General features: G+C 40.9%; 1 protein-coding gene across 1 annotated transcript in view; it reads right to left on the bottom strand.

The window, feature by feature from the left end:
• Positions 1–27,385, bottom strand: part of USP54 (ubiquitin specific peptidase 54) — a 1,304,502-nt gene that overhangs the window by 24,290 nt on the left and 1,252,827 nt on the right. Inside the window, exon 23 of the mRNA XM_044056203.1 lies at positions 12,866–13,037. Coding sequence (XP_043912138.1) covers positions 12,866–13,037 — 172 coding nt within the window. The remainder of the gene's footprint in view (positions 1–12,865; positions 13,038–27,385) is intronic.

Here is a 27,385-nt window from a genome sequence, read left to right as displayed (position 1 = left end):
CGCTCTAGCTGAGAATCGAACCAGACAGCATCTTAATGTGGTATGTACATAACTAGTATATTTAATAATGTCTCTGTGTGTGTGTGTGGGGGGGGGCATTGCACAATGAACATTCTGACAGTTCCATCTATATTTTTTAATGAGTGCTATCATTAACTAATGCCACTGGGAGGAAAAACAACATGTTTATATCACATGAGAGAAACTTTATGAATTATATTTATGGACAGTACTTAGGCTACCTCAGATGCATCAGACTTCCCATAATCAATATTACTGTTAAGACTACATAAACTGTGTAAAGAAATTCTTCTAGACATGTTTAATTAGCTCCAGTCATAAGGCAGACGTGGTATGTATATATATTTACAGACTGTGTGTTTCTGATGGAAATCTGTACAAAATGAGCCAAAAAAAGAAGGAAGGCAAGTTCAGAAAGGGTCTGTTATGTTGAAGATGAAAGGATTTTACTACAGCATAACAGGAGTGGGTGAAGCACACAGTTACACTTCTTACATCGAAAGGATAAACAACAGTACTTGAATACTACCACTAAGACAGCAGTGAAGGACCTTGACTCACAAATATGAAATCTGCTTACACACTAAAGCAGCATAATGACTCATAAAACTGGAATTATATTTGTATTGTTCATGGCTGATATATACCCTTACTGTGCAAGAATCTAAATTAAGTCAAAAACTAGATACCACCTTTCTAGTTTTTAAGTTATCCAACCTAGAAGGCAATAGAGTAACCAAGATAAATATTTACTAGACATGTTAATTTCATGTGGGAGTATTTAAAGTACTTGTGTGACACTGACATCATTAGCACTCATATTACACTTAGGTACGCATGCTTGATTCATGCAGGTGACAAACAGCACTTTCTGCAAGTGTAAATGATGTAAAGCAATCTCTGAAAGTCACTTTTATTTATACATAGTAAAAGGATTTGTATTTTTATTATTTATTCTTTTTGTATTTATTTACTTACTTTTTTGCAGATAACAAGCCTCCCAGCACTTCCCATTTGGGGAAGACACCCAACTTATATATATCTATAGATACATACACACACACACACACACACACACACACACACACACACACACATATATATATATATATATATATATATATATATATATATATATATATATGCATGTGTATGTAGGTTTGTGTGTGTATGTGTATATATATATATATATATATATATATATATATATATATATATGTTTACCTTCAAAATGTTGATTGTCACATCGTCCAAACCACTTCTGCAAACTCTGAACTGCGAGTTCTCAAAACCTCAAACACTGATATTCTGAACTGCAAAATCTCGCCCCCTTGTTGATCCATGTTAGCACTTGTTTTTAGGTTTGTAGTAGTCAGAAATGTTGATGTTTGTTTTTTTTTGGGCTTTCTGAAATTTCATCAGTATGGATTTTGCAGAAACATTTCACAGATGTCCACATTCGACTATGTGCTTTCAGCATTTTGAATAAGGCATATGAAGAGTTGTATGAAAGGTTGGACACTAAGGAGGGAGAATAGGACCTGTACTGATTGGCTAGATAGAGGGACCGAGCTAGGAAAGATGTGCAGCAGGTAAAGGTGATAAAGGATAATGAGGGAAACATACTCACAAGCGAGGAGAGTGTGTTGAGGAGATGGAAAGAGTACTTTGAGGGGTTGATGAATGAAAAGAATGAGAGGGAGAGAAGGTTGGATGATGTAGGGATAGTAAATCATGAAGTACAATGGATTAGCAAGGAGGAAGTAAGGACAGCTATGAAGAGAATGAAGAATGGAAAGGCTGTTGGCCCAGATGACATACCTGTGGAAGCATGGTGGTGTTTAGGTGAAATGACAGTGGAGTTTTTAACCAGATTGTTTAATGAAATATTGGAAAGTGAGAGGATGCCTGAGGAATGGAGAAAAAGTGTTTTGGTACCGATTTTTAAGAATAAGGGTGATGTGCAGAGCTGCAGTAACTACAGAGGGATAAAATTGATCAGTCACAGCATGAAGTTATGGGAAAGAGTAGTGGAAGCAAGGTTAAGAAGGGACGTGATGATTAGTGATCAGCAGTATGGTTTCATGCCAAGAAAGAGCACTACAGATGTTATCTTTGCTCTGACAGTGTTGATGGAGAAGTACAGAGAATGTCGGAAGGAGTTGCATTGTGTTTTTATAGACTTAGAGAAAGCATATGACAGGGTGCCTAGAGAGGAGTTGTGGTATTGTATGAGGAAGTCAGGAGTGTCAGAAAAGTATGTAAGAGTGGTACAGGATATGTATGAGGGTAGTGTGACAGCGGTGAGGTCTGCGGTGTGATTGACGGATGCGTTTAAGGTGGAGGTGGGGTTACATCAAGGATCAGCTCTGAGCCCTTTCTTATTTGCAATGGTGATGGACAGGTTGACAGACGAGATCAGACAGGAGTCCCCGTGGACTATGATGTTAGCAGATGACATTGTGATCTGTAGTGAGAGTAGGGAACAGGTGGAGGAGACCCTGGAGAGATGGAGATATGCTCTAGAGAGAAGAGGAATGAAGGTCAGCAGGTCTAAGACAGAATATATGTCTGTGAATGAGAGGGAGGATAGAGGAATGGTGTGGATGCAAGGAGTAGAGGTGGCGAAGGTGGATGAGTTTAAATACTTGGGGTCAATAGTTCAGAGTAACAGTGAGTGTGGAATAGAGGTGAGGAAGAGAGTACAGGCAGGATGGAGTGGGTGGAGAAGAGTGTCAGGAGTGATTTGTGACAGACGAGTACCTGTAAGAGTGAAAGGGAAGGTCTACAAGAGGGTAGTGAGACCAGCTATATTATATGGGTTGGAGACAGTGGCATTGACAAAAGGACAGGAGTTTGAGCTGGATGTGGCAGAATTAAAGATGTTAAGATTTGCACTGGGTGTGACGTGGGTGGACAGGATTAGGAATAAGTATATTAGAGGGTCAGCTCAGGTTGGAAGGTTTGGAGACAAAGCCAGGGAGGCACAATTACGTTGGTTTGGACATGTGCTGAGGAGGGATGCTGAGTATATTGGGAAAAAGATGCTAAGGATGAAACTACCAGGTAACAGGAAAAGAGGAAGGCCTAAGATAAGGTTTATGGATGTGGTGAGAGAGGACATGCAGGTGGTTGGTGTGACAGAGCAAGATGCAGAGGACAGGAAGAAATGGAAACAGGTGATCTGCTGTGGCAGCCCCTAATGGGAACAGCTGAAAGAAGATGAGAACTGGCAGTAACACACCTGTCAGTACAAGCTGAAAAAACTGCATTAGTGAATGCTGCTTGTGATTAGGGACATTACCTTCATTAGCAAACTAAAAGAACATGCACTAAAGGATGAAGGGTTTATTTAAGAAATGAGCTAAAAAGTACAGTTTTGTACCTACCATAAATGTAGATGTTCGAAGATCCACATTGCTGCAGTCCTTACACTTGGGTAGTCCGCTGTCCTCGGTCGGCCCGAATATCAAAGTATAAGGCTGACGTCGGTCAAGGCGCATTTGACTGACATCAGGACGTCAGGGTACAAATGCGCATGACCGACGTCATATCCTCAGTCTTTTCTTGCCCCAGATGTCAGAAGACCCTAAAAATAAAGGTCAAAAACCAAAAGACAGCAAACCAACCACCAACCTTCCTAGCACTAAACATATGTACAATATATACAATAAACAATATACACCCAATTGACCACCCAACCCACACAACCGCCTCTAACTACAGAGGGGAAGGGTAAATTGGACTGCAGCAATGTGGATCTTCGAACATCTACATTTATGGTAGGTACAAAACTGTACTATGTTCTTCATCTCACATTGCTGCAGTCCTTACACTTGGGTAGAATCCCAAAGCAGAGGAAAGGGAGGATGGCCAAATTATAAGGAAGCAGGAGCTGCCAAAATGCCCTGCAAAACAGCAGTGGCAAAACCAGCCCTGGATTTAGAGTAAAGTGGTAGGTGATAATGCCTGGACAAGTATGCACTGAACTCCAAGTAGCTGCCTCCAAAACATCCTTAGTTGCCACCCCTCTCAAAAAGCTGTTGAAGTGGCAGTAGCCCTAGTGGAATGAGGCCTAATCCCAGCTGGAACTTCCTTGCCATGATGGGAATAACAGAAAGCAATGCAAAACCCAATCCACTTAGAAATAGTTTGTTTTGACACAGGCTTGCCCTGAGAACTCAAAGCAAAAGAAACAAATAACTGCTGAGACTGCCTGAACCCTTTAGTTCTGTCCAAATAATAACGCAACTGCCTGTGTACATCTAAAGTGTGCAAAATCTTTTCCCCTTTATTTTGGGGATTTGCATAAAAGGTAGGCAAATGAATAGTTTGGTTTAAAGCCACACTAGAAACCACTTTAGGCATAAAGGAAGGAGTAGTGCGTACAGATACCCTATCCTTATGGAAAATCAAGACAGGTACACCTGCCATAAGGGCCTGCCACTCAGAAACCCTTCTTGCAGAGGTAATAGCCAACAAAAAGCAGTCTTCCATGATAAAACTTTAATTCAGCAGTAGCTGCAGGCTCAAAAGGTTGTAGAGTGAGTTTCTCCAACACAAAATTGAGATCCCAAGCAGGAGTAGGAGCTTTGTGGGGGTCTTATATTCTTTGCCCCTCTAAGAAATTGCTTGAACAAAGGATGAGAAAACAATGGTGGGTCACAATCATAGTGAGCGAAATTGCTGCAGCATGAACCTTAATAGAAGAGAAGGACAAACCTTTGTCCAGTAACTCAGTAAGATATTGAAGAGCCACACTTAAATTAGGCTCAGAAACATCAAAATCCTTTGCTGCACTCCAAAATAAAATCTCTTCCATTTTTCACACTTTCCTTGTACTAGGCCTTCTAGCTTCCAAAATAACATTCAAAACTTGTTGTGGAAGTGGAGGCCCACTATGGTTCAAAACAGAATATGCCAGGCTGTTAGGTGCAGAGAGTGAAGCTTGACATTGAGCAAATGACTGTCCTCTTGAGACAACAGGTGTGGAATCGTAGGCAAAGGCCATGGAGGCTTCCGTACCAGGCTCCTCAGTAATGGGTACCAATGCTGTCGAGGCCAATCTGGAGCTATTAAAATCATCCTTGGCTTGTTTTGTCTGGCCTTTAGTAGTACCTTTGGGAGGAGAGGCAGAGGCGGAAAGGCATACACATGAAGATTGCTCCAATTGAAAGAAAGAGCATCCACTCTCCAAGCTGTGGGATGAAACCTTATTGTGCAAAACTTTGGCAGCTGGTGGTTTAGTGGGGAAGCGAACAGATCTATGTCTGGAGTTCCCCATGACACTGTCAATTTCTGAAATACATGAGGATCCAATTTCCACTCGTGGGGATCCATAATTTGTCTGCTCAACACATCTGCTAAGGAGTTCTGTGCTCCGGCAGAAACCTTGCCTGAAGATTTAGCTGTAAACTGAGAGCAGTCTCCCACAAAATCATCGCTTGCCTGCATAGAGGATAAGAATGTGTTCCGCCTTGCTTGTTGATGTACCACATGACAGTTGTGTTGTCTGTTAGAATCAACACCTGCCCTGGAAGAAGTAAATCCTTGAAGGCTATTAATGCAAACTGGACTGCTAACATCTCTTTCAAGTTGATATGTAGATGTTGTAGTCTGGCAGGCCACTTGTCTTGTATCCACTTTCCATTCAGATGAGCTCCCCAGCGAGGCATCTGTCGTTAGAATCTGACTCGCCTCTGGCGGGTCACAGAGAGTCCCTTGTTTAGGTGACATTCCTGAGCCCACCACAAAAATTCCTTTTGAATGCAAGGTATTATTGGAATGACAGTGTCCAAATCCTGGCAGTGCTGTGTCCATACATTTTTGAGATACCATTGTAGCTTCCTCATATGCAGTTTGGCATTGGGAAGCACCAGAATACAAGATGCCATGAACCCTAAGGCTTGAAGGACTGTCCTTGCAGTCAGCCCGGACTGATGAGACAACTGATGAAAGTAAAGGGAAAGATTCTTTTGTTTGTCCGGGGTCAAAAGGCCATCTGGGATGCTGTATTCAGTCTCACACCCAGAAAGCACATGTCTTGAGAGGGTACTAGACTGGACTTTATTTCGTTCACAGAATACCCCAGGCATCTTAGCACTGCTATCACATAATCCAAATGATGAAGAAGCTCGTCCCTTCCTTGAGCCAGAATTAGGCAATCGTCCAAATAAGGATAAATCTGTATTCCTTTTAACCTGAGGAAAGCTATCACTGGAGCCAGAACCTTCGTGAACACTCTGGGCAGTAGATAAGCCAAAGGGCAATGCAGAGAACTGATAATGAGAAGTCCCAGCTCAGCAGATACTTCCTGCAACTCAGTCTGATAGGAACATGAAGATAAGCCTCCTTGAGATCTAAAGTTACCATCCAATGATCTTTGCCCAGCAGAGGTAAAAGCTGCTGTAGCGTCAACATTTTGAACTTGGGAATGTCCAGATAAGTGTTGAGGATAGATAAGTCCAAAATTGGTCTCCACGTGTTCCCTTTCTTTGGTACGAGGAACAGGCGAGAATAAAATCCTAGGCCCACTTCTGGCATAGGGACCGGCTGAATGGCCCCTAGTTGGAGTAACAGAGAAATTTGCTTGTGAGCTTCTATTCTTTGTGGAGGAGGAACGTCTGGCATGCCTTTGAAAGGAGGTAAGGTATGGAAATAAAACCTGTAACCGTGGTGTATGATATCCAATACCCATCTGTCTTGGGTAATTAAACTCCAATTTTCTTTGAAAAGTGCCAACCTTCCTCCCAAAGGTGCTGCCAGACGAGAAGGCTCTGGCAGCTGAAAAGGTAGGTCATTGGGTCTGTTTACGAAAGGACTGACCCCTGCCCTCACCTGAAGACTGGGCAGGAGAACTCTCTGTTCGAGGCCTGAAAGAACCCTGAGCTCTGCCCCTACCACGTCTAGATCTACCCCTAGACTGAGAATCATAAGAAGGATACATCCACCCCTTAGTAGGCCAATTTCTACTAAACTTTGGAGGCTGAACCTGCAAAAATCTTTAACAGTCTGCATAGACTTAGCCTTGTCTTCCATTTTCTTTAAAACTGTCTCAACAGGAGAACCAAACAACACATCAGATTGTAAAGGAGCATCTAAAATCCTTGTTTTAACATGGTCAGATAAATTCTGATCCCTCAGCCAGGCGTGCCTGCGAAGAACTGACCCATTGGCAGCCACCCTAGACGAGGCCTGTACAGCATCAAAACCACATTGCAAAGAATGCTTACCCACCTGTTCAGAAACATGTACTAAATCTTGCAATTCTTTACAATCAATACCTTCCGCCAGAGCATTAACCTTAGACTTCAATTGTGAAAGGAGATAGTTTTGGTATTTTAACATGTGAAACTGGCAATTCAAAGCCCTCATAGCTAGAGTGGAAGAAGTATAAACTTTCTTTCCCCATCTATCCAAAGCTTTGGCCTCTTTGTCTGAAGGAACCGGATTCTTGACAACAGAAGCCTTAACACCTTTAGGGCCCTGACTAACAGTTTCTGGGTCTGCCCTAGGACTCTTAAAAGATACTTATGAGCTTCAGGCACCCTGTAATATCTATCAGGTTTAACAGGAGCAGGAGGCAAAGAATCAGGATTAAGTGAAGCCTCTGCAAAACTCTTCCACCACATCTAAAACAGGAGGTATAGCCAAAGGCCTATGCTGGGGTAAAACAAAAATTCCCTAAGCTTTTTCCTGGAATCAGAGAAGTCCTGGCCTTCCCACTTAAAATGCTCCCTCATAGAATGAAGAGTTTCTGAAAAGAAAAATCCTCAGGAGGAGAAGCAGAAGGAGTAGAATCATCCACATCAGAGTCAGAATAAGGAGAATACTCCTGCAAGTCTTCAGCCGAAGACTCTGAAACATTGAAGCCTGCTCAAAACTCCTGGCTCAGGCTCCACCCTAGGTCTCTTATCAGGAGGGGCAAAGAACCCTAATCAAAGTAATGAAATCTTCTGCCATTTTATGCATATGCTTCTTGGGCACAGTTCCTGAAGAACTAGGGGTGACACCAACTGAAGCTAAGCCTGGCCGGCGCGTGGGAGAAGCCTTGGCAACAGAAGGAGAGGGCCTAACCACCTTAGGAAGGGAGGGGAGTAAAGTAACCTGAGAAGCCCCTTCAGCCTGACCTGCCTCCTGAGAGGCCACATCCTGCAATAACAAAGTCTCTCCCTGGGAACCCAAAGAAATCTCCGGTGGAACCATCGGCTCCACCGACACCTCTAAAGAACCGGCATCCGGTACAGACGGTTCTTCCAGCCTAGGCTTAACTGCTTTGTCCTTGCGCTTCGAAGAAGCGCCGGAGCATCCGACGGCATTTTATAATTGCACCGCTTCCCAAAGACTAACCTGGCACAATCCAACCTTCTCTTTATAGTGCGTTTATTAAATCTAGCACAAGAGCGACAGCCAACAACGTCGTGCTCAGGCCCTAAACAAGGAATACACAAAGTATGATAATCTCTATGCGGTATCTGTTTCCCACACGAAATGCAGTTATTCACTTTTTCTGACATCCGGTAAACCACTGAGGCAAGAAAAAACTAAAATATTCCCCAATGGGGTACTTAGCCAACTTTGACTCGGTCTGAAACTTCGAAAACGAAAAATCTCAGAACGCCAACCGGCACTTGCAATGCTGCTTCTGCATCGGACCATGCGGCAAAAAAGACTGAGGATATGACGTCGGTCATGCGCATTTGTACCCTGGCGTCCTGATGTCAGTCAAATGCGCCTTGACCGTCAGCCTTATACTTTGATATTCGGGCCGACCGAGGACAGCGGACTACCCAAGTGTAAGGACTGCAGCAATGTGAGATGAAGAACATCAGAAAATACTAAAAATTACTTTTAAAAAAAACACAGTGTAAGCATTTTCATGAAAAATACTGCTTCATACTCACTAGATAAAAAATGGGTATCCTCATTTACCATATGCAGCATCTACCAGTCAGCAATTCAGTGGCCTGCACTCCAGTAAAATCTTAATGCTTATACATTCATCCTAACTCCCATATACATATAACTACTCTCTTAATGTGAAACTCTCTCCATAATGATCATTCTCTGGCTAGTCCCAATCTATTTATCAGATGTGGACATCCTTCCAACCTGTTTGAATGTACAAAAACTTGTCAGCAGAAACGCAACATTCTGCTTTTTCTTAAACCAGTATTAAACTTTAAACAAGTAACTGCTGGCAACATAAACCTAAATCCTGAACCCCCTAAACCTCATTAATACCCATTATTTGATAAGCACTCACACTCTATCACTATCATCCTCCCCCAACACAAAGGTATATCAGTGGATTGAATGAGCTGAAATACGCTTAGGGGCTGGCAAGCAAATGGGGAAAAGCACTTCGGAAAAAAAAAAAAACAAGTAGAGAGGTGTAATCATTTTCATCGGATATTATCCCCTATTTAAATTTACACTTCTTAGACAAAGCAAAAATCCCTGCAAACATCCAATTTGCATGTAATCCAAATTCAGATAAGTAGCTATACAAAGATCACTACAGCAGTCCTCATTCGTTTTATCATAATTCTCTAATAAGAGCAAACTGGTAATTCTAGGAGAATTTAACTTGGATTTGATGGGTCCAAAAAGTTACATGTTAACTAGATATCTCTTTCAAGAAAGTCTTATATAAATCCAAAACAGCACTTCTTTGAGACATAAATGATCATGTGAGTCTTGTTTGGTGTTTTAGATATGCTGCCAGTGTACTGTTCTTGAGTCTACTTCACGTTATCGAATTTTGAAAATGTCGAACGGCAATAACAGCGTAAATGCTGTACATCGAGAGTGTTGTTGCGGGATCGTGGTTCATAGTTTCATAGGTTAGTACTAATCTAACTGCCCTTGTGAGCTATTTTAAGCCTAGCCAATTATCCCTTGTGAGACTTGAACCCTGCACCTTGTATTTGTAAGGCAAACACCTTAACCATTAGGTCACCCTCCCAACCCCTGGTATAGGGTAGAATGGTTGTGCTGCAGATTTTACATGGAGTATGAGTACTGTAGTACGATCAGGAAATTTGCCCTTTCCTCACTGTAGTACGATCTCGGAGTTGGTATATATAATTAGCGGGGGGGGTGTTTACGATCATATTGCTGTTCGACATTTTAGTCTTTCGACAACATGATATAGACGCCTATTCTTTTGTTTGATATATTTGCCCGAGGAAGGATGTGCTTTTACAAATGTTACCGTGAAAGCATTTTGCAAGTATGTTATACTGTGGTTTAGTAAATGTAAGATAATTTAATACTACTGCGGTTTCTTTGTGGTGCTTCTGTAGTTTGCTGCTCTATTTTTTTTTTACATGTCAAGGTCTTACCCAGGTTATAGCTACAACTACCAGATATAACTTCACAACCAAAAAATCTGCACTCCTTGACCACCTAATTATAAATACTCCATGTAAAATCTGCAGCACAACCATTCTACCAGTCTCACTTCAACTCACCACATCCACAGTTCAGAAAAATACAGTCCAGAATCCTTCCAGAACCACAATAATATGTCCTGTTTTCAGCCCTCTACTGACTGGACATCTCTCTTTTCAAGAAAACAACCAGTCATCCTAACAAAGCTCTTGACTTTTTAATCAGAGATTACTTCAGATTCTCAACAAAATATTAATTCTTAAAAACAAAAGAGAGGAAGCTCTCCTTGGAAAATCTCTTCCATTAAACAAGCCTTAAAGCTGCATGTCTTTTCCTGGCAGAAATAGAAATACTCCTCTCAACAAAGGGACTACCTTCAATTCTTACCATTAAGAAATAAAGGCAAACTCCTTATTAAAGAATGCAAAGCATAATATATTAGGAAGATGTAGGTACTAAAGTCATCTAACCCTTTGCTCATTTGTCAAACTATAAAAGAAAAACAGCCAGTACATTTTTAAATGACTACCGAAAAAACTTCTAAAATGGAAAATAACTTACTTTAACAATTTAAGGATTACATCTCAAACATCAACCATAGCACCTCAGACTGTATTAAATATACTATAGAAAAAATAGTGAGAGAACCACCATTTAAATTTGAAAATAAACACAACCCCACCCCTAACTCATTATAACTTTTCTCCCTAAAACTAGCATACATGGACATTTCTAACAGTCTGTCATATGGATGGGGATTGGTATAACTGTTAAAATCAGCTTACCTCACAGGTACAGGGTTTGATTCTCACCTTTGGAAGGAAAATTGGTTGGCTTAAAATTGCCCACATGGGAAGTTAACCTAGTACATACCTATGAACCTATTAATCACAAGAATAGTGCCTTCAGAATTCAAACATCACCTTACAGTCCCTATTACAAAGACCCCTTCTCCTGATTATATTTTTGTACTTTTTAAAGATACAAATTTGTATCTGTAGTGAGCCGTAACACATGATTTAGCTGTGATTTTATAATATTAGCATGTAGTGAGGGCATACGGAGTAGAAGGAAATGTATGTTTTATTTACCTGATTATTACAAATTTTGGTTTCAGATATTTACCCGTGATTTTTCTTATCAACAGTCATATCTAAAAGTGCCCAGAGTATTAAATTTAAATGTCTATTTATAACAAATGCTTTAAATTCTAATAATGGGATTGCACAATTCCACACAATAAATCCCCATTTGATAAAAACATAAATTTAAATATTAGGTCACAATGCAGACATTTTAATGTACTTTATGTCCCACAGCCTTAGAAAATATTAGTGTAACTGGGTGGCCAAAGCAGTCTCCCACAGCAGTTCAACTAATTTGGTGAAGCTCCCTGCTCATGTGGATTAACCCTCCTTACTCATGTGTATTAAACGTAACCCTAACACACATAACAGTACTGAATGCCCTTTCCTTAACAGTATCACTCAACAGACAAGTTATGTCTGAAAGCTAGTCGTCTGCTTTTATTTTGTTCTCATTTTATTATTATTATTAGATTTTACCGATTAAAAAAGGGGATGGTTTCCTTTTTTGACAAGTCTAATGATTCATTGAAATAGTGACTCAGCAAAGGTAAGTTCACTCTAAATGTTCAATGAATAGTGTTTTTCTGGAACAATTCTTCATTTTTGTTAAACATGCTCCACCAGATAGGTTTCATAAGTGGTTTCTATGCATTTTAATGTATTTTCAGTTCACCCAAGGTAGGTAACTGGTATTACAAGATGATTAACAAAAATATTCAGACAATTGTTCTGCAAGAGAAGTAGTAGGCAGTATATCATGGCAGCATTCACTTTGTACATTTCATTCTTAAGAACCACTTTACAAGTTTCTATGTCACTCGGCTTCTTCATGGTTTCTTTATAGTACACATAATTCAGTGCAATCATTCCTCAAGCTTTACCTTCTCAACAGTATGAATTTGACTATAATATCTCAGCAATTTTAAAGATGTTCATCCAGTGGGTGAAAATGATAAAGTATTTTTGTTTTGTTGCTTTTTCCCCCACACAAGACCTACAGTGGATCAGAGATATAATGCACATATGCAGAAAAACAAGACAAAGGGCACACACACTGTTATATGGTCCGAGTCTGGTACTTACTGTTTGTAAATGTCTGTAAATCAGAAAAGTATGAGTCGACAAAAATACAGTGGTAATGCAGTTGCAGTACAAATGATTTTACTTTATGAATAAATCATCTTCAGAAACACAGGTTAACAAATTCAGGATTGTTCTTTAAAGTTTAGGGATGCTACAATGCAACCAGCATATTAATGTTGTGCTACTGAATCTGAAAGCTCCTAGTAAATGTCACTCTTTCCTAGTTACTCGGTGTATTATATGAAATGAAATTAATTTTAAACAAATCATCTACTTACCTGATGTGCTTTGTGCTTCATCTGCCATGCTGGGAAGCTGTGGATCACGGGGATGGATATATTGTGAGGGTGGGCTGTGCAGAAGAGCACATGATGACTTAGGAGGGTTAAAGGAAGAAGTATTGATTTGTTGTCTGGGCCCCACATGCTTTTTCTTCCCATATGGTTGTTCCTTTAAAGTAACAAAAATGAATACCATTATTAAATATGGGAAGCAGTGAAAGGTTCGAGCAGTTCAAGATGGCTATTTTATAACATTATTCAGTGCTACTATTCTACCAAGATTACTTACTGTATTGATCATCTGATTTGCATATGACTCATTAATATCACAGAACTCTTTAGTAAAAGCATTACTTAATTAAAGAAAAGCACTGTTTGTCCTACATGGCCCTTGTCTGACTCTAACAGAAAGGAGAGGCTGGCAGGATCAAAATAAAGTCACCACAGTTCCAAAGCACAACAAGAATGTACTCGCCTGGGATGACTGTTTTGAGTACTTACACATATGTTGTACTAGTTATAAAGCATGTGAAACAATCTGGCAAAGGATCTCCACAAAATGAAAGGAGACTTGCATGCAGAACCAGATACAAAACAGACCAACAACCCACACAAGATTAGTACTCTGGTAGCAGAGAGCAACAATGGTGTTGATTCTAACTAAGTCAACTGAGGCCTCCTTTTTAAGTATGTTGAATGGCACAGACCTAGCTAACCACTTTTGCAGACAATCTCAGTGATCAGTATTTCCTATGATAAATGTGTTTCAGCTCAGATTATACCCTTTACAAAGTATCATTCAAAGGTCAGAGCTTAGTGAGTGACAGTTCAGAACATCAGATACGCTATGGATCTTCAAACACAAGTTAAATGACTTAACTCACAACCTTTTGTATGCTACATTGACAAGGGACCTTGTGACTGGCAGTTAGTGGGAAGTTATAAAGCCCAGATGGGCTGGTTGAGGAAAAGTGTCACCCTTAAGCTGGGAGAATGACTGTTCACCTTAAATAGGAAGCAGCCTCAAAACAGTGGCCAATGGTCAAGCTACCAAAGCTAACTGAATTGAATGTGTCATCTCAGTGAAAAGAGGAGGAAGAACTTAATTTCCAGTGAAGGCAGAGAAACAGCTACAAGTTTATCACTATGCAGTAAGTAACATCAGTGAACCTTACTCACCTTTGACAAGAAAGTTCATTCTGTTTATATGTCACAGATGTCAGCTTTACAGAGCTTCACCTGAACTTCGGATTTGGGTAGCAGGGAGGAGGAAATGAGAATTAGAGGAATAAAGAGGCGGCAGTTCATCTTGTTGAAGAAGCAGGGTCACCCAAGTAAACTTTTCTAACACAGTAAGCTTCAACCTTAGAAGGATAAATCCATGATTGTGCCCCAAATACACAACCCCAGATCACCTTGCGAAACAGGATCTAGAGGAGGTGACACAGAAAATTAAGACTGAGTAGTCAGTACCGTCTGGGCTTACATCCTGAGTGGAGACAGCTTGGTTGACTGCAAGCAGTGTATAGACTGGTAACATGCTTGAGTATGACAGGGCTACCATTGTGTCTTCATGAAAGATGTGCAGGAATGCACATGCTCAAAGCAGAAGGCATAGCATGCTCTCACATCTCACTGGAAAGGGGTTAGGACAGGAAACAGAACAATTCATTATGGCGGCCTGAATGATAGCTGTGTGTTATGACTCTGAGATGGGTTTCTCAAGAAAAGTCCAAGGAAGACACTGTAAGGCCAAAGGAATGAACAAAAACATATACAGATCAAATTACTGAAATGCATGCGGTAACCTAGTGGTCGCATGGATAATTATGGAATCCAGCATCAGCTTTTATTTGTTTCACTTCAGAGGCTAGCAGAAAAATTATTCCAAGAAAAAGGTCCTTCTTCAGATAGGAAATAACAGGACCAACAGATGAAAACCAAACAAAAAAAAAATAGATGGGAAAGAGTCAAAGGGACCTTGTTCCAAGAAAACACAAGAATCTGAAGATGAGTTAAACATCTGGCAGAAGCTTGATGCTTCATGTCAATGGAAACTTGAACTTGCCTATACCCGTTGGCCAGGCCCAATGCAAGCACCTCTGCATCATCCACGAGATGCTATATAATGACCCTTCCAACAACAAGATTAACTTCCAGGCATACTTTAGGTACACTATTGAGCTCTATTTATGGAATACTACTGGAAACCCACATATGAGGACAAAGAACAGGTTTAGGTCATCTTACTTATTAATAGCTGATCAAATACAGCTTGTGGCTGAAGAAATATGATCACAACTGGAAATCAGCCATATGAAAATAAAAGTAGCAACCCCCCAACAACACATAAAGAAGACTGTATCCCCTTGCAGTCCCTTACTATCATAATTAACAGAGAGATTGCTCTACCGCCATAAAAAAGGAACTATTCTACCCCCAAAAGACTGGGAGTTTTGGAATTTAAGTGACACTTTACCCAAATGACTGTATCCCCTTGCAGTTTCTTACTATCATAATTAACAGAGAGATTGCTGTATCGCTGAAAAAGGAACTATTCCACCCCTAAAAAGACTGGGAGTTTTGGTTTTGGAATTTAAATGACACTGTACCCAAAATGACAGTCAACCTAATGTCTGGCTCAACAATTCGAAATTCAGTCCCTTCTTACATGTCTTTCTCCTCTTAGAGACCACCTTCAATGCAGGAAAACTGCACATGTTTTGAGATTACCTAGCCTCCCCCTTCACTTTATCATAATTACTTCAAATGTGCTGAAGAATGACCCCCAAACTGTCAACAGTGAGTAGTACTGCATTTAGAATGTCAGTTGCAATTTAGAAATTCAGAGTGAGATTGTCAATCCACCCACCTATTTTCCATGAAACCACTTTATCCTTCACAGTGTCAATAGAATTCTGGAGCCTAGTCTAACAGCCAGTGGGTGCAAAGCATTTTAAAAAACCCTTCTGAACAGGGTACCATTCTATCTCAGGATCATACTCTGTCTCTGTCACACACTACATGTACACATATCATACTCCGTCCCTGTCACAGACTACATGCACACGTATCATACTCTCTCTTGGTCACAGACTACATGCACACATATCATACTCCCTCTCTGTCACAGACTACATGCACACATATACTCTCTCTCTGTCACAGAATACATGCAAACATATCATACTCCGTCTCTGTCACAGACTGCATGCACACATATCATACTCCCTGTCTGTCACAGACTGCATGCACACATATACTCCGTCTCTGTCACAACTACATGCACACATATTATACTCATCCTTGTCACAGACTACATGCACACATAATATACTCTCTCTGTCACAGACTACATGCACACATATCATACTCTCTTTCTGTCACAGACTACATGCACACATATACTCCCTTTCTGTCACAGACTACATGCACACATATCATACTCTCTTTCTGTCAAAGACTACATGCACACATATCATACTCTCTTTCTGTCACAGACTACATGCACACATATCATACTCTCTTTCTGTCACAGACTACATGCACACATATCATACTCCATCTCTGTCACAGACTACATGCACAAATATCATACTCCCTCTCTGTCACAGAGTACATGCACACATATACTCCCTCTCTGTCACAGACTACATGCACACATATCATACTCCCTCTCTGTAAGACTACATGCAAACATATCATACTCCCTCTCTGTCACAGACTACATGCACACATATCATACTCCCTCTCTGTCAGAGACTACATGCACACGTATCGTACTCCCTCTGTGTCACAGACTACATGCACACATATTATACTCTCTCTCTCTGTCACAGACTACATGCACATATATCATACTCTCTTTCTGTCACAGACTACATGCACACATATCATACTCTCTTTCTGTCACAGACTACATGCACACATATCATACTCCATCTCTGTCATAGACTATGTGCACACATATCATACTCCGTCTCTGTCACAGAATACATGCACACATCATACTCCCTCTCTGTCACAGAGTACATGCACACATATACTCCCTCTCTGTCACAGACTACATGCACACATATCATACTCCCTCTCTGCAAGACTACATGCACACGTATCATACTCCCCTCTCTGTCAGAGACTACATGCACACGTATCATACTCCCTCTCTGTCAGAGACTACATGTACACATATACTCTCACTGTCACAGACTTCCTGCACACATATCATACTCCGTCTCTGTCACAGACTACATGCACACATTATAATACTCCCTCTCTGTCACAGACTACATGCACACATATCACACTCTCTCTGTCACAGACTACATGCAAACATATAATTCTTCCTCTCTGTTACAGACTACATGCACACATATCATACTCCGTCCCTGTCACAGACTGCATGGACACATATACTCTCTCTCTGCCACAGACTACGTGAACACATAGCGTAATCCATCTCTGTCACAGACTACATGCACACATATCATACTCTCTCACATCCTTCTCTGTTGCAGACTGCATGCACACATATCATACTCCCTCTCTGACACAGACTACATGCACACATATCATACTCCCTCTCTGTCACAGACTACATGTACACGTATCACACTCCCTCTCTGTCACAGACTACATGCACACATATCATACTCCCTCTCTGTCACAGACTACATGCACACTTATCATAATCCCTCTCTGTCACAGACTACATGTACACATATCATACTCCATCTCTGTCATAGACTACACATAAATATCATACTCTCTCTCTGTCACAGACTATATGCATGCATATCATACTCCCACTCTGTCATAGACTACATGCACACATATCATACTCCCTCTCCGTCACAGACTACATGCACACATATCATACTCCCTCTCTGTCACACACTACATAATGACCCTTCCAACAACAAGTCTGTTTAACTTCCAGGCACAGTTTAAGTACACTATTAAGCTCTACTTAAGGAATGCTACTGGAAACCCACATATGAGGACAAAGAATGGGTCTATGTCATCTTACTTAATAATAGTTGATCAAATACAATTTGTTGCTGAAAAAAATATGATCACAACTGGAAATCAACTATATGAAAATAAAAGAAAAGATACTTTTGTCAGTAGTAGCCCCCAAACAACACAAAGAAGACTGTATCCTCTTGCAGTCCCTTACTATCATAATTAACAGAGAGATTGCTGTACCGCCAAGAAAGGAACTATTCCACTCCCAAAAGACTGGGAGTTTTGGAATTTAAGTGACACTTTACCCAAATGACTGTATCCCCTTGCAGCCCCTTACTATCATAATTAACAGAGATTGCTGTACCACCGAGAAAGGAACTATTCCACACCTAAAAGATTGGGAGTTTTGGAATTTAAGTAACACTGTACCCAAAATGACAGTCAACCTAATGTCTGACACAACAATTCGAAATTCAGTCCCTTCTTACACATATCTTTTGCCTCTTAGAGACCACCTTCAATGCAGGAAAACTGCACATGCTTTGAGATGACCTAACCTCCCCCTTCACTTTATGATAATTACTTCAAAAGTGCAGAAGCATGTCCCCCAACGGTCATCAGTGAGTAGTACTGTATTTAGAATGTCAGTTGCAATTTAGAAATTCAGAGTCAGATTGTCAGTCCACCCACCCATTTTCCATGAAATCACTTTATCCTTTACAGTGTCAGATGAATTCTGGAGCCTAGTCTAACAGCTAGTGGGTGCAAAGCATTTAAAAGAACCCTTCTGAACAGGGTGCCATTCTATCTCAGGATCATACTATGTCTCTGTCACAGACTACATGCATGCATACATGTCATACTCCCTCTGTCAGAGACTACATGCACACATATCACACTCTCTCTGTCACAGACTACATGCAAACATATAATTCTTCCTCTCTGTTACAGACTACATGCACACATATCATACTCCGTCCCTGTCACAGACTGCATGGACACATATACTCTCTCTCTCTCTGCCACAGACTACGTGAACACATAGCGTAATCCATCTCTGTCACAGACTACATGCACACATATCATACTCTCTCACATCCTTCTCTGTTGCAGACTGCATGCACACATATCATACTCCCTCTCTGACACAGACTACATGCACACATATCATACTCGCTCTCTGTCACAGACTACATGCACACGTATCACACTCCCTCTCTGTCACAGACTACATGCACACATATCATACTCCCTCTCTGTCACAGACTACATGCACACTTATCATAATCCCTCTCTGTCACAGACTACATGTACACATATCATACTCCATCTCTGTCATAGACTACACGCATAAATATCATACTCTCTGTCACAGACTATATGCATGCATATCATACTCCCACTCTGTCATAGACTACATGCACACCTATCATACTCCCTCTCCGTCACAGACTACATGCACACATATCATACTCCCTCCCTGTCACACACTACATAATGACCCTTCCAACAACAAGTCTGTTTAACTTCCAGGCACAGTTTAAGTACACTATTAAGCTCTACTTAAGGAATGCTACTGGAAACCCACATATGAGGACAAAGAATGGGTCTATGTCATCTTACTTAATAATAGTTGATCAAATACAATTTGTTGCTGAAAAAATATGATCACAACTGGAAATCAACTATATGAAAATAAAAGAAAAGATACTTTTGCCAGTAATAGCCCCCAAACAACACGAAGAAGACTGTATCCTCTTGCAGTCCCTTACTATCATAATTAACAGAGATTGCTGTACCGCCAAGAAAGGAACTATTCCACTCCCAAAAGACTGGGAGTTTTGGAATTTAAGTGACACTTTACCCAAATGACTGTATCCCCTTGCAGCCCCTTACTATCATAATTAACAGAGATTGCTGTACCACCGAGAAAGGAACTATTCCACACCTAAAAGATTGGGAGTTTTGGAATTTAAGTAACACTGTACCCAAAATGACAGTCAACCTAATGTCTGACTCAACAATTGAAATTCAGTCCCTTCTTACACATATCTTTTGCCTCTTAGAGACCACCTTCAATGCAGGAAAACTGCACATGCTTTGAGATGACCTAACCTCCCCCTTCACTTTATCATAATTACTTCAAAAGTGCAGAAGCATGTCCCCCAACGGTCATCAGTGAGTAGTACTGTATTTAGAATGTCAGTTGCAATTTAGAAATTCAGAGTCAGATTGTCAGTCCACCCACCCATTTTCCATGAAATCACTTTATCCTTTACAGTGTCAGATGAATTCTGGAGCCTAGTCTAACAGCTAGTGGGTGCAAAGCATTTAAAAAAAACCTTCTGAACAGGGTGCCATTCTATCTCAGGATCATACTATGTCTCTGTCACAGACTACATACATGCATACATGTCATACTCCCTCTGTCAGAGACTACATGCACACATATCATACTCCGCTCTGTCACACACATGTACACATATTATACTCCGTCCCTGTCACAGACTACATGCACACATATCATACTCTCTCTCTGTCACAGACTACATGCACACATATCATACTCCCACTCTGTCATAGACTACATGCACACCTATCATGCTTCGTCTCTGTCACAGACTACATGTACATATATACTCTCTGTCGCAGACTGCATGTACACATTATCATACTCCCTATCTGACAGAGACTACATGCCCACATATCATACTCCCTCTCTGTCGCAGACTACATACACACATATCATACTCTCTTTCTGTCACAGACTGCATGCACGCATATCATACTCCCACTCTGTCATAGACTACATGCACACATATCATGCTTCGTCTCTGTCACAGACTACATGTACACATATACTCCCTCTCTTTCACAGACTACATGCACACATATACTCTCTCTCTGTCACAGACTACATGCACCGTCTCTGTCAAAGACTGCATGCACACATATCATGCTCCCTCTCTGTCACAGACTACATGCACACATATCATACTCCGTCTCTGTCACAGTCTACATGCACACATATCATACTCCCTCTCTGTCACAGACTACATGCACATATATCATACTATCTTTCTATCACAGACTACATGCACACATATCATACTCCCTCTCTGTCACACACTATATGCACACAGATCATACTTTCTCTGTGTCACAGACTACATGCACACATATCATACTCCTATCTGTCACAGACTACTTGCACACATATCATACTCCCTCTCTGCCACAGACTATGTGCACACTATCATACTCCCTCTCTGTCAGAGACTACATATACACATACCATACTCCCTCTCTGTCAGAGACTGCATATACACATGTACTCCCTCACTGTCACAGACTACATGCACACATATACTCTCTCTGTCACAGACTGCATGCACACATATCATACTCCACCCCTGTCACAGACTACATTCACACATATCATACTCCCTCTCTGTCACAGACTACATGCACACATATTATACTCTCTCTCTCTGTCACAGACTACATGCACATATATCATACTCTCTTTCTGTCACAGACTACATGCACACATATCATACTCTCTTTCTGTCACAGACTACATGCACACATATCATACTCCATCTCTGTCATAGACTATGTGCACACATATCATACTCCGTCTCTGTCACAGAATACATGCACACATATCATACTCCCTCTCTGCAAGACTACATGCACACGTATCATACTCCCCTCTCTGTCAGAGACTACATGCACACGTATCATACTCCCTCTCTGTCAGAGACTACATGTACACATATACTCTCACTGTCACAGACTTCCTGCACACATATCATACTCCGTCTCTGTCACAGACTACATGCACACATTATAATACTCCTTCTCTGTCACAGACTACATGCACACATATCACACTCTCTCTGTCACAGACTACATGCAAACATATAATTATTCCTCTCTGTTACAGACTACATGCACACATATCATACTCCGTCCCTGTCACAGACTGCATGGACACATATACTCTCTCTCTCTGCCACAGACTACATGAACACATAGCGTAATCCATCTCTGTCACAGACTACATGCACACATATCATACTCTCTCTCACATCCTTCTCTGTTGCAGACTGCATGCACACATATCATACTCCCTCTCTGACACAGACTACATGCACACATATCATACTCGCTCTCTGTCACAGACTACATGCACACGTATCACACTCCCTCTCTGTCACAGACTACATGCACACATATCATACTCCCTCTCTGTCACAGACTACATGCACACTTATCATAATCCCTCTCTGTCACAGACTACATGTACACATATCATACTCCATCTCTGTCATAGACTACACGCATAAATATCATACTCTCTGTCACAGACTATATGCATGCATATCATACTCCCACTCTGTCATAGACTACATGCACACCTATCATACTCCCTCTCCGTCACAGACTACATGCACACATATCATACTCCCTCTCTGTCACACACTACATAATGACCCTTCCAACAACAAGTCTGTTTAACTTCCAGGCACAGTTTAAGTACACTATTAAGCTCTACTTAAGGAATGCTACTGGAAACCCACATATGAGGACAAAGAATGGGTCTATGTCATCTTACTTAATAATAGTTGATCAAATACAATTTGTTGCTGAAAAAATATGATCACAACTGGAAATCAACTATATGAAAATAAAAGAAAAGATACTTTTGCCAGTAGTAGCCCCCAAACAACACGAAGAAGACTGTATCCTCTTGCAGTCCCTTACTATCATAATTAACAGAGAGATTGCTGTACCGCCAAGAAAGGAACTATTCCACTCCCAAAAGACTGGGAGTTTTGGAATTTAAGTGACACTTTACCCAAATGACTGTATCCCCTTGCAGCCCCTTACTATCATAATTAACAGAGAGATTGCTGTACCACCGAGAAAGGAACTATTCCACACCTAAAAGATTGGGAGTTTTGGAATTTAAGTAACACTGTACCCAAAATGACAGTCAACCTAATGTCTGACTCAACAATTCGAAATTCAGTCCCTTCTTACACATATCTTTTGCCTCTTAGAGACCACCTTCAATGCAGGAAAACTGCACATGCTTTGAGATGACCTAACCTCCCCCTTCACTTTATCATAATTACTTCAAAAGTGCAGAAGCATGTCCCCCAACGGTCATCAGTGAGTAGTACTGTATTTAGAATGTCAGTTGCAATTTAGAAATTCAGAGTCAGATTGTCAGTCCACCCACCCATTTTCCATGAAATCACTTTATCCTTTACAGTGTCAGATGAATTCTGGAGCCTAGTCTAACAGCTAGTGGGTGCAAAGCATTTAAAAACCTTCTGAACAGGGTGCCATTCTATCTCAGGATCATACTATGTCTCTGTCACAGACTACATACATGCATACATGTCATACTCCCTCTGTCAGAGACTACATGCACACATATCATACTCCCGCTCTGTCACACACATGTACACATATTATACTCCGTCCCTGTCACAGACTACATGCACACATATCATACTCTCTCTCTGTCACAGACTACATGCACACATATCATACTCCCACTCTGTCATAGACTACATGCACACCTATCATGCTCGTCTCTGTCACAGACTACATGTACATATATACTCTCTGTCAGACTGCATGTACACATTATCATACTCCCTATCTGACAGAGACTACATGCCCACATATCATACTCCTCTCTGTCGCAGACTACATACACACATATCATACTCTCTTTCTGTCACAGACTGCATGCACGCATATCATACTCCCACTCTGTCATAGACTACATGCACACATATCATGCTTCGTCTCTGTCACAGACTACATGTACACATATACTCCCTCTCTTTCACAGACTACATGCACACATATACTCTCTCTCTGTCACAGACTACATGCACCGTCTCTGTCAAAGACTGCATGCACACATATCATGCTCCCTCTCTGTCACAGACTACATGCACACATATCATACTCCGTCTCTGTCACAGTCTACATGCACACATATCATACTCCCTCTCTGTCACAGACTACATGCACATATATCATACTATCTTTCTATCACAGACTACATGCACACATATCATACTCCCTCTCTGTCACACACTATATGCACACAGATCATACTTTCTCTGTGTCACAGACTACATGCACACATAACATACTCCCTATCTGTCACAGACTACTTGCACACATATCATACTCCCTCTCTGCCACAGACTATGTGCACACTATCATACTCCCTCTCTGTCAGAGACTACATATACACATACCATACTCCCTCTCTGTCAGAGACTGCATATACACATGTACTCCCTCACTGTCACAGACTACATGCACACATATACTCTCTCTGTCACAGACTGCATGCACACATATCATACTCCACCCCTGTCACAGACTACATTCACACATATCATACTCCCTCTCTGTCACAGACTACATGCACACATATTATACTCTCTCTCTGTCACAGACTACATGCACATATATCATACTCTCTTTCTGTCACAGACTACATGCACACATATCATACTCTCTTTCTGTCACAGACTACATGCACACATATCATACTCCATCTCTGTCATAGACTATGTGCACACATATCATACTCCGTCTCTGTCACAGAATACATGCACACATATCATACTCCCTCTCTGCAAGACTACATGCACACGTATCATACTCCCCTCTCTGTCAGAGACTACATGCACACGTATCATACTCCCTCTCTGTCAGAGACTACATGTACACATATACTCTCACTGTCACAGACTTCCTGCACACATATCATACTCCGTCTCTGTCACAGACTACATGCACACATTATAATACTCCCTCTCTGTCACAGACTACATGCACACATATCACACTCTCTCTGTCACAGACTACATGCAAACATATAATTCTTCCTCTCTGTTACAGACTACATGCACACATATCATACTCCGTCCCTGTCACAGACTGCATGGACACATATACTCTCTCTCTGCCACAGACTACGTGAACACATAGCGTAATCCATCTCTGTCACAGACTACATGCACACATATCATACTCTCTCACATCCTTCTCTGTTGCAGACTGCATGCACACATATCATACTCCCTCTCTGACACAGACTACATGCACACATATCATACTCCCTCTCTGTCACAGACTACATGCACACGTATCACACTCCCTCTCTGTCACAGACTACATGCACACATATCATACTCCCTCTCTGTCACAGACTACATGCACACTTATCATAATCCCTCTCTGTCACAGACTACATGTACACATATCATACTCCATCTCTGTCATAGACTACACACATAAATATCATACTCTCTCTCTGTCACAGACTATATGCATGCATATCATACTCCCACTCTGTCATAGACTACATGCACACATATCATACTCCCTCTCCGTCACAGACTACATGCACACATATCATACTCCCTCTCTGTCACACACTACATAATGACCCTTCCAACAACAAGTCTGTTTAACTTCCAGGCACAGTTTAAGTACACTATTAAGCTCTACTTAAGGAATGCTACTGGAAACCCACATATGAGGACAAAGAATGGGTCTATGTCATCTTACTTAATAATAGTTGATCAAATACAATTTGTTGCTGAAAAAATATGATCACAACTGGAAATCAACTATATGAAAATAAAAGAAAAGATACTTTTGTCAGTAGTAGCCCCCAAACAACACAAAGAAGACTGTATCCTCTTGCAGTCCCTTACTATCATAATTAACAGAGAGATTGCTGTACCGCCAAGAAAGGAACTATTCCACTCCCAAAAGACTGGGAGTTTTGGAATTTAAGTGACACTTTACCCAAATGACTGTATCCCCTTGCAGCCCCTTACTATCATAATTAACAGAGAGATTGCTGTACCACCGAGAAAGGAACTATTCCACACCTAAAAGATTGGGAGTTTTGGAATTTAAGTAACACTGTACCCAAAATGACAGTCAACCTAATGTCTGACTCAACAATTCGAAATTCAGTCCCTTCTTACACATATCTTTTGCCTCTTAGAGACCACCTTCAATGCAGGAAAACTGCACATGCTTTGAGATGACCTAACCTCCCCCTTCACTTTATGATAATTACTTCAAAAGTGCAGAAGCATGTCCCCCAACGGTCATCAGTGAGTAGTACTGTATTTAGAATGTCAGTTGCAATTTAGAAATTCAGAGTCAGATTGTCAGTCCACCCACCCATTTTCCATGAAATCACTTTATCCTTTACAGTGTCAGATGAATTCTGGAGCCTAGTCTAACAGCTAGTGGGTGCAAAGCATTTAAAAGAACCCTTCTGAACAGGGTGCCATTCTATCTCAGGATCATACTATGTCTCTGTCACAGACTACATGCATGCATACATGTCATACTCCTCTGTCAGAGACTACATGCACACATATCACACTCTCTCTGTCACAGACTACATGCAAACATATAATTCTTCCTCTCTGTTACAGACTACATGCACACATATCATACTCCGTCCCTGTCACAGACTGCATGGACACATATACTCTCTCTCTCTGCCACAGACTACATGAACACATAGCGTAATCCATCTCTGTCACAGACTACATGCACACATATCATACTCTCTCACATCCTTCTCTGTTGCAGACTGCATGCACACATATCATACTCCCTCTCTGACACAGACTACATGCACACATATCATACTCGCTCTCTGTCACAGACTACATGCACACGTATCACACTCCCTCTCTGTCACAGACTACATGCACACATATCATACTCCCTCTCTGTCACAGACTACATGCACACTTATCATAATCCCTCTCTGTCACAGACTACATGTACACATATCATACTCCATCTCTGTCATAGACTACACGCATAAATATCATACTCTCTGTCACAGACTATATGCATGCATATCATACTCCCACTCTGTCATAGACTACATGCACACCTATCATACTCCCTCTCCGTCACAGACTACATGCACACATATCATACTCCTCTCTGTCACACACTACATAATGACCCTTCCAACAACAAGTCTGTTTAACTTCCAGGCACAGTTTAAGTACACTATTAAGCTCTACTTAAGGAATGCTACTGGAAACCCACATATGAGGACAAAGAATGGGTCTATGTCATCTTACTTAATAATAGTTGATCAAATACAATTTGTTGCTGAAAAAATATGATCACAACTGGAAATCAACTATATGAAAATAAAAGAAAAGATACTTTTGCCAGTAGTAGCCCCCAAACAACACGAAGAAGACTGTATCCTCTTGCAGTCCCTTACTATCATAATTAACAGAGATTGCTGTACCGCCAAGAAAGGAACTATTCCACTCCCAAAAGACTGGGAGTTTTGGAATTTAAGTGACACTTTACCCAAATGACTGTATCCCCTTGCAGCCCCTTACTATCATAATTAACAGAGAGATTGCTGTACCACCGAGAAAGGAACTATTCCACACCTAAAAGATTGGGAGTTTTGGAATTTAAGTAACACTGTACCCAAAA

Source organism: Protopterus annectens, chromosome 14.part0, assembly GCF_019279795.1.
Source record: "Protopterus annectens isolate FY-2018-M chromosome 14.part0, PAN1.0, whole genome shotgun sequence".
In the NCBI taxonomy this organism is placed as follows: domain Eukaryota; kingdom Metazoa; phylum Chordata; order Ceratodontiformes; family Protopteridae; genus Protopterus; species Protopterus annectens.
The sequence above is the reverse complement of the archived record's forward strand: the minus strand, read 5'-3'. Positions and strand labels throughout refer to the sequence as shown.